This window comes from Megascapheus bottae, chromosome 24 (assembly GCF_031878675.1).
Source record: "Megascapheus bottae isolate mThoBot1 chromosome 24, mThoBot2.hap1, whole genome shotgun sequence".
In the NCBI taxonomy this organism is placed as follows: Eukaryota; Metazoa; Chordata; class Mammalia; order Rodentia; family Geomyidae; genus Megascapheus; species Megascapheus bottae.
This window is the reverse complement of record NC_143532.1, coordinates 8,956,826-8,971,107: the sequence shown is the minus strand read 5'-3', so window position 1 is coordinate 8,971,107 and position 14,282 is coordinate 8,956,826. Positions and strand designations below refer to the sequence as shown.

Below are 14,282 nucleotides of genomic sequence, written 5' to 3'. Positions count from 1 at the left end.
CTCATCTCCAATTAACTACTCAAAAACCAGAAGCAGAGCTGTGGCTCACAGTGGTAGAGCACTAGCTTTGAGCAAAAGAGCTCAGGGACAGTGCCCTGGCCCTGGGTTTAAGCCCCATAACCGGAAAAAAACAAACAAAAACAGCCTCCCAAAAAACAATTCATGGAGTCACCTGTCTTTTCTATTGAACCCAAAGGTGGCAATGAATCTTGGGAGCCCAGAAATATGTGTAATAGGTTGTAATATGTGTGTTTGCACATTTAGGGAAGGAATGTAATAAGCATTCATATGATTCTCCAAAGATTAGTGACAAAAGGTTAACAAGCACTAGTCAGATCCATATGGTCAGAATGCTTACTATTGAGGTTTTAACAAACTAATCTTCTTATAACAATCTAAGCTACTTTAGGGCAAAGCCCAAATACAAATTATTAAAAAAAAAAACCTCTTGGTAGCTAATGGAACATCTTCTACATCAGGTGGGTGGCTTAAAATATATGAGTAAAACAAAGCAAGGTGTTGGGAAAAGAGTCTTTGTTTCAGTAGACTTTGGCTAGAGACTTGATAGAATAAAGCGTTTTGGAGAGGCAGCTCAGTTTCTGAAGTACTTCCAAGAACCAGTCAGGTACAATACTGTACATTTTTCATCCTGTAAATTCAAAATAGAGGGCCGGGAGTTTGGCCTAGTGGTTAAAGTGCTTGCCTAGCATGCATGAAGACCCGGGTTCGATTCCTCAGTACCACATACATAGAAAAAAGCCAGAAGTGGTGCTGAGGCTCAAGAGGTAGAGCTCTAGCCTTGAGAAAGTACAAGGACAGTGCTCAAGCCCTGAGCTCAAGCCCAGGACTGGCAAAAAAAAAAAAATTCAAAATAGACCAAACAGAGAGATATTTGATCAGAAAACTTTCTTAGAGAAATAACAGGCTAATGATCTACAGCCAGTAAATGCAGGGCTAGAATTTGAAACTAGATTGTTCTGTGGCATTTGCTGTATGTATTTTCTTCCATGTATGGTCAGATAATTCTTAAAATGCTCCTTCAAGATTAGCATCCTCAGCACATTAGAAAATGGATAGAAATGCAGATTGTTGTGCTAGTCTTTTGTCCACGGAATCAGAAAGTCTGGAGTAGGACCCATCAGCGTGTGCTGCAATAATTGTCAGGCCCTGCAGATGATTCTCAAAGCCAAGGCTCTACCACTAGAGCCACAGCACCTCGTCTGCCTTTTTCTGTGATGTGGGACTGAGGAATCGAACCCAGGACTTCCATGCATGTTAGGCAAGCACTCTATCACTAGGGTGCACTTCTCTCTGATCAGGCACATAGCATATGGAGAGAGAGAGGTGCCCCTGCATTGTCCCTGTTCACCTCTTCAAATCTTTTTTTTTCCCTCTCCATCAATTGAGGAAGGCAAAACTCTCATTATCACCACCACACAAAGCAAAGTGCATCTGCTGGTAAGGCTGAGGCTGGCTTATAACTTCATGGCAGGAAAACAAGGACAGCATGGACATAATGGTCTACCTTCTTTCTTCTAAACTTTCTTTTCTTTTCTTTCTATGCAGGAAGCTGGGAATGGCTGGCCAGAAGCTGGGCTCCTCTGCCCTCCTGTGCTACATCCGCCCTGACACTGCTGATCCAACAAGTAGTTTTAGTTTGACTGTGGCCAACGTTGGCACATGCCAAGCTGTCCTATGCCGTGGTGGGAAGCCATTGCCCCTCTCTAAAGTCTTCAGCCTGGAACAGGACCCAGAGGAAGCTGAAAGGGTGAAGGACCAAAAAGCCATCATAACAGAGGTGCATCTCTCTCTGCACTATCACTTCATCCACCCAAATCTAGTGAAGACCACTTTGTGTAGAGGCAGTGAAGGTCCATTGTCTTCCTATTAAATCATATCCAATCCAGATAAATACTGCAGTCATATAATTTCAGACAACACTACAAGAAAATACATTGAACATTTAATGACTAGCAAAATTAATTAGAAATAAAAACCTTAGTTTATGATCCTGTAAATGAATGTCTAGCAAGTAAAATGTATGTGGTATCCCCTTTAGTTTCCAATTTGTCTGTTTTGTTGTTCCAACACAAAGATCTACAATTTGGCATCTCCATTCTGAAATGCAAAGTCTTATATACATATGAATTTGTATGCTCTAGGGAGGTTTTTTTTCCTGCAACGAAACATTGAGTATTTGCTTTCTTTTTTTTTTTCTTCCAGTCTTGGGGCTTGAACTTAGGGCGTGAGCACTGTCATTGGGCTCCACCACTTGAGCCACAGCACCACTTCCGGCTCTTTTTTTCTGTGTATGTGGTACCAATGAATTGAACCAAGGTCTTCGTGCATGCTAGGCAAGCACTTTTACCACTAGACCAAACACCTAGCCCTGAGTAGTTTTTCTTTCTTTCTTTCTTTCTTTCTTTCTTTCTTTCTTTCTTTCTTTCTTTCTTTCATTCTTTGGGGGTGGGTCATGGGGCTTGAACTCAGTCTAGGCTCTGTCCCTGAGTGCTTCAGCTCAAGGCTACCACCTTACCCCTGGGCCTGGGCATTGTCCCTGAGCTCTTCAGCTCAAGGCTGCCACCCTACCCTTGAGCCAAACCCCACTTCCCATTTTCTAGAGGTTAATTGAAGATAAGAGTCTCAGGTTTGTTTGTGCCTGGGCTGGCTTTGAACCCTGATCCTCAGATCTCAACCTCCTGAATAGGATTACAGGCCTGAGCCACCACTGCCAATATTTGCTTTCTTAAAAAGCTTTTTCTCCTTTTGTAGAGATTAACGTAATATTTTGCTTTCAGAGAGACATTAACAATTTTTTTCTTGTTGTTGTTGGTTGTGCAGCTTGAACCCAGGGCCTGGGCTCTGTCCCTAAGCTCTTTGTGCTCATGGCCTACACTCTACCACTTTGAGCCACAGTGCCACTTCCAATATTTTGGCAGTTAATTGCACATAAGAATCTCACAGAGTGAGATTGCCCTGGCTGGCAAGATCTTCAGATCTCAGCCTCCTGAGTAGCTAGGGTTATAGGCTTCAGCCACCAGTGCCTAGCGACATTAGCAATTATATGTGAACATTGTTGGTTATAAAACACTATGTTCAGATTTCTTCACCATTTTAAATTGGATTTTTACTGTTTTTGGTTGTTGTTGTTTTTGTTGGTTGTGGGACTTGAACTCTGGGCCTGGGCACTATCCCTGAGCTCTACAGCTCAAGGCTACCACTCTACCCCTTGAGCCACAGTGTCACTTCCAGTTTTCTGGTGGTTTATTGGAGATAAGAGTCTCAGGTTTGTTTGTGCCTGGGATGACTTTGAACTGAGATCCTCAGAACTCAGCCTCCTGACTAGCTAAGATTATAGGCATGAACCACCGAGCGCCCCCCCCCACCTTGGCTTTTTACTGTTTTGTTATAAATGTTCTGTAAGTTTTCCTACCCTAGCCTGGGTCTTATCTTTCTGTTCTTCTAGTAGCTTCTCCTACAGAACAGTTTTTAGTTTTAATGAAGTCCCATTTATCCTTTTTTTTCCCCCTTTCATAGTGTTTGGTGTTGTATCTAAAAGCTCATTGCCAAACCCAAGATTGCTCATGTTTCTTTTTCATTAAAAAAATTACTGTCTTTTAAGTAGTTATACAAAAGGGTTTTAATTCAACAAGTGTGATGTTGGGTTTCAACGTTTTGATAAACATCATCCCTTCCATCATTCTTCCCCGTCTGTCCCCATCCCATCCATACCCTCAAGTGATGTGATCCTTACAAGTTTTGTCGTTCTGAGTTTTACATTTAGGGTTATGACTATTTTGCATTGTTTTTTTGTAAGAAGGGTAAGCTCTTCATCTAGATTTTTTTCATGTGTGGTTTTTTTCAAGGTTAGTGCTCTACCACTTGAACCATAGCACCACTTCTGGATATATATATATATATATGGCATCAAGGATTCGAACCCAAGACTTTGCACATGCTAGGCAAGCACTCTACCACTAGGCCACACTCTTGGTGCCTCTCTATATATTTTTTTTGCCAGACCTGGGCCTTGAACTCAGGGCCTGAGCACTGTCTTTGGACTTTCTCAAGGTTAGAGCTCTACCACTTGAGCCACAGCACCACTTCCAGCTTTTTTCTATGTATGTGGTACCAAGGAATCGAACCTGGGTCTTTGTGCATGCTAGGGAAGCACTCTACCACTAGGCCAAACTCCCAGTCCTCTACATTTATTTTCATATCTACTTAAATTCTCCTAGGACAAAATAAATTGTATTTTATTATGTGTCTCCATATGTTGTGATCTACAATGATGGACAATTGCATGTCATTGTTGCTTATTTCTCAAAATTTGTATTCTGTTTGTCTCTAGGACAACAAAGTGAATGGGGTGACCTATTGTACCCGGATGCTAGGCTGCACATACCTCTACCCTTGGATTCTCCCCAAGCCCCACATATCTTCCACTCCACTCACCATTCAAGATGAATTATTAATTCTGGGAAACAAAGCATTGTGGGAACACTTATCATATACAGAAGCTGTCAATGCAGTACGTCATGTGCAAGACCCCTTAGCAGCTGCTAAGAAGCTGTGCACATTAGCACAGAGCTATGGCTGTCAGGATAACGTGGGGGCCATGGTGGTTTATTTGAACATTGGTGAGGAAGGCTGCACTTGTGAAATGAACGGGCTCACCCTCCCAGGTCCTGTGGGATTTGCTTCCACCACCACCATCAAGGATGCCCCCAAGCCCACCACTCCTTCCTCTAGTAGTGGTATTGCCTCAGAATTCAGCAGTGAAATGTCCACCTCTGAGGTGAGCAGTGAAGTGGGCTCCACTGCTTCCGATGAACATAACACTGGAGGCCTGGAGGCCGGCTTGCTTCCACGACCAGAGCGGCGATGTAGCCTCCACCCAATACCCACCTCTGGGGTTTTTCAGCGCCAGCCTTCTTGTGCGACCTTCTCTAGTAATCAGTCAGATAACGGCCTGGACAGTGACGACGACCAGCCCGTTGAAGGGGTCATCACTAATGGCAGCAAGGTCGAAGTAGAAGTAGATATTCACTGCTGCCAAGGAAGAGATCTTGACACTCCTCCCACCTTTTCAGAGAATTCTTCCATCCCATGTCCTGAGGAACAGGCTAGAGGGTTGTGTTTGGGGATCCGAAGACAAAACAGTGTGAATAGTGGCATACTTTTGCCAATGAGCAGGGACAAGATGGAGTTACAGAAGTCTCCCTCCACTTCCTGCCTCTATGGAAAGAAGCTCTCCAATGGCTCCATTGTGCCCCTCGAGGACAGCCTGAACCTCATTGAAGTGGCCACTGAAGCCCCCAAGAGGAAAACAGGTTACTTTGCTGCCCCTACTCAACTGGAGCCAGAGGATCAGTTTGTTGTACCTCGTGACTTAGAAGAAGAAGTGAAGGAGCAAATGAAGCCGCAGCATGAAGGCAGGCCCGAGCCTGAGCCCAGTGGAGAGGATCGGACCGAGCCCCCAGAGGAGTTTGACACGGCGCTATGATTCTTCCCTCAGTGGGCACAATGTGAGGGTAGTCTGTGAAATGCTGTTGGGGAAGGGACCTTCTGGAGGTATTTGACCTCAGTGTTTCTAACCATGGATGTGTGGGGTTGAATTTGGAGCCAAAAAAAGGTAAGAAGTATCAGGGACTGCCTCTAGATGGGTCAGAACCACCACCAGTGTTAAGTTTCATGTTTAACCACATTGTAATTCCCAGTTACTGGGAGGAAAGCAGATGTTCTCTATCAGTCCTGCCACCTGCCATTAACCCTTTCTCTCCTAGGATCATTTTCAAAATTTGCCTGCCTGGGCAGGAAAGGGACTATTTCTGTGGAGGAAGTAATTGAAGGTTGATTCCTTTTCGTAATTGCTGCTGATGGATCTCTGTGACAGAGAAATCACCTTAACTCTCAGACTAACTAAGGGGGTATGATGTGACTAGTCACATGGCTTTTCTTTCTTCTCTACGAGAATATAGCCTCAAAATGATGTTTATTGCGGGTGTAGAACTGATCAAACAGATAATTTATGTATGAAATGTAACGAGAGCACTTTTCATTGACTGTGAACTTTTTATTTTTGAATCTGCACTCGAGCCAATCTTCTTAGAAGCAGTCCAGCACCTTTTATCTGTAGGCAGACATAATTGAGTGTTGGAGCCTTCTCGGGGGGGTACTTGGAAGAGTCATGGAAATTGGTATAATTGTTGGATGTCAGACTGTAAAAGGGCCTAAGAAACTTGGGACAGCAGGGTGATCTTTGGGGAATGAAGACAGGGAAGAAATGAGAACTAAGATTGTTTCCCCCACTCACAGAATCACTGCTTGACAAATGTTACACCTGCTAGGAATTGTGGTCCCAGCCGATTGAGTGAGGCACTTAGGAATTAGCTTCTTTCCCAAACATGTGGTAGCGTTGACATTCAGCTGACGGATGGCAGTCAGCCTCTCTTCCAGGGAGGGCCAAGGCAGCCACTGCAGGCGTTCAAGTCACCTTGACTTACCCTGGATTACCCTGGATGGCGGCGAAACAGATGGAAGCTGACTGAAGACAGATGGGTGGGTGAGCTCACATAGTAGACTCGTTCCTTCTCCTTTTCAAGAGCCAATATTTGACAGAAGACCCTTCCAAACATCACTGACAGAAAACATTGTTTCAAAGCAATCGGGCTCAATACCAATATAAGAAAATCTCAATTGAGAAATTCCTAAGCTTACAGAAATCCTGTTTCGTTTTGCATATACTGCGTAGCCCTACTAAAATGCAATTTCTTCCATATTTCTGTTGCTTTATTCATTAAAAGGTTTACTTAGGAAAATCAATTCCTATTTACTCCTGTAAATTTTAGCATCCCTTAATTTTACCGAATGGGAAATGTGCTATGATGTTTTGGAACATTTTACAACTGAAGGGAAAATAGAATGAACCAGTTTTAATTTGTTTCATTTGAAACAACACGTTAAATGCAAGATTGGAAACATGTATTTATCCCTTTGTGGGTCTGGGGGGGGGAGTTTTTGTTTAAAGCAATAGTTGAAAACCAGGTAACTGTCCACAGTAGTTCTGTCTTCATCCTTTCGCAGACCCTGTGCCCACGTGCATGTATCAGTGGGGGTGGATCCTGGGAGACAGGCATCACTCCAATGATTTCCCAGTGTTTAGCCCTCTATGTATCTGAACTTGAGTCCCCAGTGAGTTAGGGACATTTGACTTCCTTCTGCCAAACCACTGGCCAGCTACTGAAAAATGTTAGAACTCAGGTCTTTGATTTGAAGTGGAGAACATGGTGGCTCATACTCAGTATAGATGGGACAATAGTGTATTGTCACCTTATTTTTTTTTGGGGGGGGGGTGATGAGGAGACAGTCATGGGGCTTAAACTCTGGACCTGGGCACTGCCTCTGAACTCTTCAGCTCAAGGCTAATACTCTATCATTTGAGCCACAGCGCCACTTCTGGCTTTCTGGTGGTTAATTGGAGATAAGAATCTCATGGACTTAAAGTGCCTGGGCTGGCTTTGAATTGTGATCCTCAGATCTCAGCCTCCTGAGTAGCTAGGATTACAGGCGTGAGCCACTGACATCTGGCATCACCTTATTTTTATATGAGGAAAAAGGGGGAAAAGTAAAGGAAAAACTCAAGATGGTAATGATGAACGATGTAAAACATTTTCCTACTCAGACAATACAACCTTTGGGTATAGAATAGTGATGTCTAAAAGAAATTTAAGTTATTTTGGAAAAGTACCACTTTAATAGTATATAGTCTTATAAAAATTGTCTTTTTATCTGTGAGTCTTTTTCTTGTCTTCTTTTGGTTTCCCACATTACTTATTAGAACCCTTCAAAATCTAATTCTGACATGGTCTTGTAAAAAGTAATTTATTTGCTGGGTGCCAGTGGCCTATACCTATAATCCTAGCTACTCAGAAGGCTGAGGTCTGAGGCCCATGGTTTGAAGCTAGCCTGGGCAAGAAAGTCCTTGAGCCTCTTATCTCTAGTTAACCACCAAAAAATCCAGAAGTGGAGCTGTGGCTCAAGTGATGAAGCACTAGCCTTGAGCAAAAAACAAATAACTCAGGGACAGTGCCCAAGCCCTGAGTCAAGCCCTAGGACTGGCACAATTTTATTTATTTATTTTTATTTTATTTTTTACTATTTGATCAGCAGAACTCTGAAATTCCAAATGTGGTTATTTTTAGAAACCATTAGGTTGCATTGAAAACTTTAATATAGGCTTTACCAAAATTGGTTCTACATTTTTGAAATTTCTTCTCAGTCCTTCTACAGTTTCTCTGAATTAAAAGAGAAAGCTGGGGCTGGGAGTTTGGCCTAGTGGTAGACTGCTTGCCTAGCATGCACAAAGACCCGGGTTCAATTCATCGGTACCACATACATAGAAAAAAGCCAGAAGTGGTGCTGAGGCTCACGTGGTAGAGCTCTAGCCTTGAGAAAGTCCAAGGACAGTGCTCAGGCCCTGAGCTCAAGCCCAGGCCTGGCCAAAAAGAGGGGTGGGGGAGGGAGAGAGCGCAAAAAGGTCTCAGCCCACTACTTACGCATCTCTTTTGTCCTGTGGGGTACTTTGCAGACATGTTACCTGAATGAAGTGAAGGCCAAGTAAATGAGCTTTTCCCAGTACTTTGCCCCAGTGGGTGTGTTCTCCAAGTGGGCAGAGCCTAGAGGTCCTTGACATTAGCATGATTCCTGGGTCTTTGTGCATACCTCCCACCTCATAGAGAAATTCAAGAGAATTTCTGAAAGAACACTCCTGCTTATGGCTGCAATTGAAGAGTCCCACAGGGAAAGAAAAGTACATGTGGTGTGCCAGCCAAGATATTCTTAGTTTATCCAAAGGAGATATATATATATATATATATATATATATATATATATATATATGATTTGAATGTGGGTATGATCTAAAGCTACCATGCTACTTTTAGAGTCAAGTCATTGAATTACCCAAGTGAAGGCTTTATTATACTACTGTAGAGTGTATGTGTGCAATAAGTCTGTGAACTAATTCTCCTGGCATACAGAAGAGCAAATGTGAAAGCTTGGTAATCAATCACTGGGTGCTATTACAATTGTTTGTAGAGAGTGCTATTTTCCAGAAGATGGAACAGTTAGGTTTGGTCAATCTACTGACTCTCAATTGATGCTCTTCTTTCTATGTAGACCTTCAGCAAAAGCAGGTACTTGGAAAAGCCACAGGCTCACCTTCTCTATCTATTCAATAATGACCAATGAAGAGACCTCCCACAGGGAGCCATTTGGCTGATACTGATACATGTACCAGTTCCGAAGAATTAGTCTCCAAGCCATTTGGTGATGTCTGCAGCATCACTGTAGAACTGTCTTGTGTCATTGTTTGCTTCCTAATGGGTGGAGCCTTCTAGACTCCCCAACCATGGGGGCAAGTTAATCTTTCTCTCCAGTTAGTGACTGCCCTGTGGCTGGGTGAGCACTTCCTAGGTTGAGTAAAGCAGCTTCAATCAAACCTGTTCTGTTCCCTCATCTGGTGATCAGCCAGTCAGCATAAGCTCCTTGTATTCTAAATCTCACACCTCTCCCAAATGCTATAAGGTTTTCTCTCACTGTTGCCAATGGATGTCATCCAGACAGTGGGCTCATATCTTATGGTTTTGTGCAATCATTGTCGTATTGTAGTCCTAAGACTCATTATAGTGTATTTTTGATATTTTTGAAATGTGTTAAATTTTTTAATTCAATAATATGAGCCAGAGCATGTTGCAGCAAATCTATTGTTTGTAATAAATAACAACAATAATAAATAAAATAAAATGGAATATCTTTCTCATGCTTTTGTTATTTAATTCTAGTGGGAAGCTTTATTTTTTTCCCTAACTTGTATGTAAAATTAGGTTCTTAACCAAAAGTCTAGGATTTTTCTCCTTTTTCCTTGCTTCAAGGAAGGATAAATAAGATTAGTAGGATGGGGAGCGTGGCCTAGGGGTAGTGTGCTCACTTAGCATGCATGAAGCTCTGGGTTCGATTCCCCAGAACCACATACACAGAAAAAGCTGGAGGTGGCGCTGTGGCCCAAGTGGTAAAGTGCTAGCCTTGAGCAAAAAGTGCTCAAGGACAAGCCCAGGCCCTGAGTTCAAGCCCCAGGAATAGCAAGAAAAGAAAAAAAAAAAAGCTGGGTGAGGTGGCTCACGCCTGCAATCCTAACTACTAAGGAGGCTGAGATCTGAGGATCACAGTTCAAAGCCAGCCAGAGCACTGAAGCCTGTGAGACTCTAATCTCCAATTAACCAATAGAAAAAGGGAAGTGGGGCTGTGGCTCAAGAGTTAGGTAGGTAGCCTTGAGCTGAAGAGCCCAGGGACAGCACCCAGGCCCAGAGTTCAAGCCCCATGACCCACAAAAGGTGGGGTGGGGGAAGAATAAGAGTAGTAAGAAAACACATATATGAACTTGTGTGAGTTAAGGCAACAGCTTTTGTGTTAGCTATGTGTCACTATACCAAAAATGGGGAAATCTGCTTGTGAAGAGGCTTCTTTAGCTCACAGCTTTGGGGGTTTAGGGGCACAGCACTGTCCTGGGCTCCCTTCTTAGCTGTATCACATCATGGTGGATAGCTATAATGAGAGCATGTTTTAGAGCAAATAATTACATATCAAACCAGGAGCACAGAGCTGGGTGGGCAAGTTCAAATTTGTAACACCCCCTTCTGAGAGCTGTCAAGGAGTCTCCAGTGACCTGAGTGGTGCAAACAAAGAGCTGCTTTAGCACAGTAATATATTTGGCACCATAGTGAGCCTTCAATGAGAAATGTTAACTGTTGGCTAAACTTCTTAATCTTTTTTTTTTTTTTTTTTTTTGCCAGTCCTGGGCTTGAACTCAGGGTCTGAGCACTGTCCTTGGATTTTTCTCAAGGCTCTACCACTTGAGCCTCAGCACCACTTTTGGCTTTTTTTTTTTTCTATGTATGTGGTACCTAGGAATCGAACCCGGGTCTTCGTGCATGCTGGCAAGCACTCTACCACTAGGCCAAACTCCCAGCCCCTAAACTTCTTAATCTTAAGTGTTGTCTCTCAGCTGTAACATGTGAATAACAAGTCCTTGCCCAGCTTGCCTGACAGAGAATACTGGAACAGATCACGTTAGCTAAAGCATTTTGAACATGGTAAGTGGACGTGTGGCAGAGTTGCTGCCTTCCACTGACAGGTCAGGAGGAGTGTCCTAGCTGGGCTTGGGCGCAGATCTGGGATCAGATAGGCCAAAGTCCTCATTTAATCCAGCACAGGACTCAATATGAACACAGATCTAGTAGGAGCATGTTGCAGGGAGTAAATGTTAGGAGAGAATAGTGCATGTTGGGGTGCTGTTTTTGAAGGGCACATTTGATTTTTGTTGTTACATTTCTTTACCACTCAATGAACCTTGCATAAGACAGCCACAAATGCTTCAGGTTAACCTCGACTTGAAGGCTGCACATTCCTGCAACACAGCAGACTTATTTCAACCAAGCAATATAGATTCCAGGTGTTCATTTTCCCCCGTGCTTTCTTTTCCAGGTTCCTCCATATTTACTTCTGACCCTTTGTTTGGATTAGCTATTAAAAGGCAGTTGTTTAAAAGAAAAAAAAGCCTTGCAGTAACAAGAATGTGTTACTGGTAATTGATCGGCTATAACCTGGTATTTTGGAGACCAGGTCTCAGGTATAACAGCAGGTAGTTGTAAAGTACTTGAGATTGAAATTACTTAAGAATTTTATTTTCAAGGCTCAATGTTAGAGGTATGTTACATTATGAAGATAGTTTAGGGCACTGACCAACTACCATCTACCTTCAAAGGCTTTCTCTGGCACTGACAGCAAATTCAGAAATAAAGAGGCCTTTGATAAACCTGTGTATTCTAGTAAAATTAACTTTCATCTTTGAAATCAGTTGCATTGACACACTTAAGAAGTGAATTTTCTCATTATTAGTATGCATTATTTTTTAAAAAAAATTATAAACTATTTCAAGACTCAGTTCCTATGGAATGTCTTGCCATACAGGGAAATGACTTTGGAGCAGCTGGCAGGAAGTCTGAGGGTTTGGTAAAGCATTTCTTTTCCGTTGTGCCAGGAACCCAACTTCCCTTCCCTAAAGAAGAGTCTGCTTGGTAGCATACAGCCCTCTCAAAGGGAGAAAGCATAATGAGTGATTTAGAATTCATTCTTACAAGACTCAGGCCTCTAATCCTCACTACTCAGGAAGCTGAGACCTGGAGGATCACAGTTGAAAGCCAGCGCAAGCAGAAAAGTCTGTAGACCGGAGGCATGGTGCCAATAGTAGCTTGCCAGTCACAAGCAAACAATGCCAAGTAAGAATGAAAGGTCCTGAGTTCAACCTCTTATCAGTGAATGGAAATTTTTTTTAATGATTTTTCCATCTTAATACTGGACCTGCTGTCTTCTGACATGTAGCTTTCACTTTTAGAATTTCTCTGCTAATTAGCTACTAACATTGTTACCTTACCAGGTCAGGAGAGCCCCACTACAGTGTGAGCCTAGTACCTGTGCTCTTTGCATTAAAGATGGGTATTTTTTTTCAAGCTCTCATTGAGTTAGCCAACAATGACTTACTATCCTTTCCAAGAAAAAAAAATCACTTAACTCTGCACTGGTAACAAATGAAAGAGAGCACTCTAAAAAATCAAGTATGTGAAACCCAGAGTGGCCCACTGTGTGGTTGCAAAGAACCTGCCTTTCTGAAGGAAATGATGGGGGTATACCGACGTATTTTTGGATCTTCTTAGAGTGTCCCAGACCACAGGTATTCTGGTGTGTCACTGTAATTTCTGTGCTGTTCTTGGCTGTGTTTGTAGAGCTTCTGTTCTCGGTAGCTTCGCAGGGCCAGCACCACGCTGGCACCATACATAATCACCAGAAGACAAGCAAAGGTGGCGGCGGCTCCGTCAGTCCCGGCCAGCTGGCAGTTCATCCAGGTGAGGCCCTTGCGGGCGTAGAGCCTTTCTCTTGTTTTGCATGTGTCTGTGGCATTGATCTGCAAAGCCACGTGGAGGTAAACACCAATGCTTACGCAGTAGCCCATTGCGGCCAGGAGGCTGAAGGTGGCCTCGGTGAGGAGCCACTTCCTCGACAGTTTTGCTAGACTCTTGGCTCCTTGAAGTAAAACACCCATGGTGAGGACCCCCAGACCCAAAGACACAGCCACACCACCATATATCAGAGGTGACCGGAGGACTGTGTACTGTTGGTCCAGCTGCCGAACCTGCTCCAACTCTGTGCCCTCAAATGGTGAGTAATAGTTGTTCCCAAAGCCACCACCGCTGGCAAAGCTGGCGCTGAATCCTGCGAGCACAAAGTAGGAGGCCACGATGCACATGAGAACCACTGAATTCAGAATCACCTCCACTATCTGCAGCACACCTGCGGGGGAGAGAGAGTCAGGGATGAATACTGGTCTCTCACCCACAGCAAACCAGACCCGTGTACTGGCCTGTGTTTAAGAACACTGGCAGAGGGCTGGGAGTTTGGCCCAGTGGTAGAGCGCTTGCTTAGCATGCACGAAGACCCGGGTCCAATTCCTCAGCACTGCATACATAGAAAAGCCCAAGGACAGTGCTCACTCAGGCCCTGAGTTTAAGCCTCAGTACTGGCAAAAAAACAAAACAAAACAAAACACTGGCAGAGGCACCAACAGTAACATTCTTGATTTGTTTGGGGTGGTTTGGTTTTTAATACATGTTTGGGGAAAAAAAAACATGCTACCCTGAAAAATTTGGGGCAGATTTTTTTTTTTTTGAGACAGGGTCTGGCTAGGTAGCCTAGGCATATCTGGGAAATAAAAACTTAGAAAGCTGAGGCAGGATTATGAACTTGAAGCCAGTCTGGGAAGCATATCCAGAACCTGTCTCAAAAAAGAAAAAAAGTTAACATTGATCCACACAAAAACATGTACACGAGTGTTCTTAGTACCTTTATTTGCAATAGCAAAATACTGGCAATCACCATGTCCTTTGGTAGGTGATTGCCAGAATAGTTAGCCAGGCTCTGGAATGACAGCATGACGAGTCTCAAGGGAAATTGTGTTCTCGATGACTCTGCTTATGTAAGAGTCTCAATAGGTCAAGTTATGAGAAAGGGTTGAAGATGGACAGTTGCTAGGGGTACCTGCCAGGGATTCGGAGGCCAATCCCTTGTGGATATCAAGGGAATGACTATGGTAAATGTTTCAGAAGTCATGGAAAGTTACACATGGATGGCGATGTTTCTCAGCTGGCATTCTACCACTTATGCCAGGT

The 14,282-nt window shown here is 43.4% G+C and overlaps 2 protein-coding genes across 2 annotated transcripts in view; one reads left to right on the top strand and one right to left on the bottom strand.

Moving 5' to 3' along the window:
* Positions 1-9,807, top strand: part of Phlpp2 (PH domain and leucine rich repeat protein phosphatase 2) — a 66,390-nt gene extending 56,583 nt beyond the window's left edge. The window contains exons 18-19 of the mRNA XM_090357325.1: positions 1,567-1,798; positions 4,352-9,807. Of these exons, the coding sequence (XP_090213451.1) occupies positions 1,567-1,798; positions 4,352-5,506 (1,387 nt within the window). The 3' untranslated portion in view covers positions 5,507-9,807. The remainder of the gene's footprint in view (positions 1-1,566; positions 1,799-4,351) is intronic.
* Positions 9,808-11,754: 1,947 nt separating this feature from the next.
* LOC150046905 (MARVEL domain-containing protein 3-like) lies at positions 11,755-14,046 on the bottom strand. The gene is made up of 2 exons (XM_090357054.1): positions 13,980-14,046; positions 11,755-13,407 (listed from the first exon to the last, which is right to left on the bottom strand). Exons 1-2 carry the CDS (start codon positions 14,044-14,046, stop codon positions 12,770-12,772), a joined length of 705 nt encoding a protein of 234 aa, XP_090213180.1. The 3' UTR covers positions 11,755-12,769.
* Between the last annotated feature and the right edge of the window lie 236 nt (positions 14,047-14,282).

Excerpts from the sequence above, each read along its gene's own strand:
- LOC150046905 (XM_090357054.1), bottom strand. The coding sequence starts at position 14,046 with ATGCTGTCATTCCAGAGCCTGGCTAACTATTCTGGCAATCACCTACCA. Across the intron at positions 13,408-13,979 it reads AAAGGACATGGTGATTGCCA|GTGTGCTGCAGATAGTGGAG; the intron begins GTATTTTGCTAT and ends TCTCCCCCGCAG.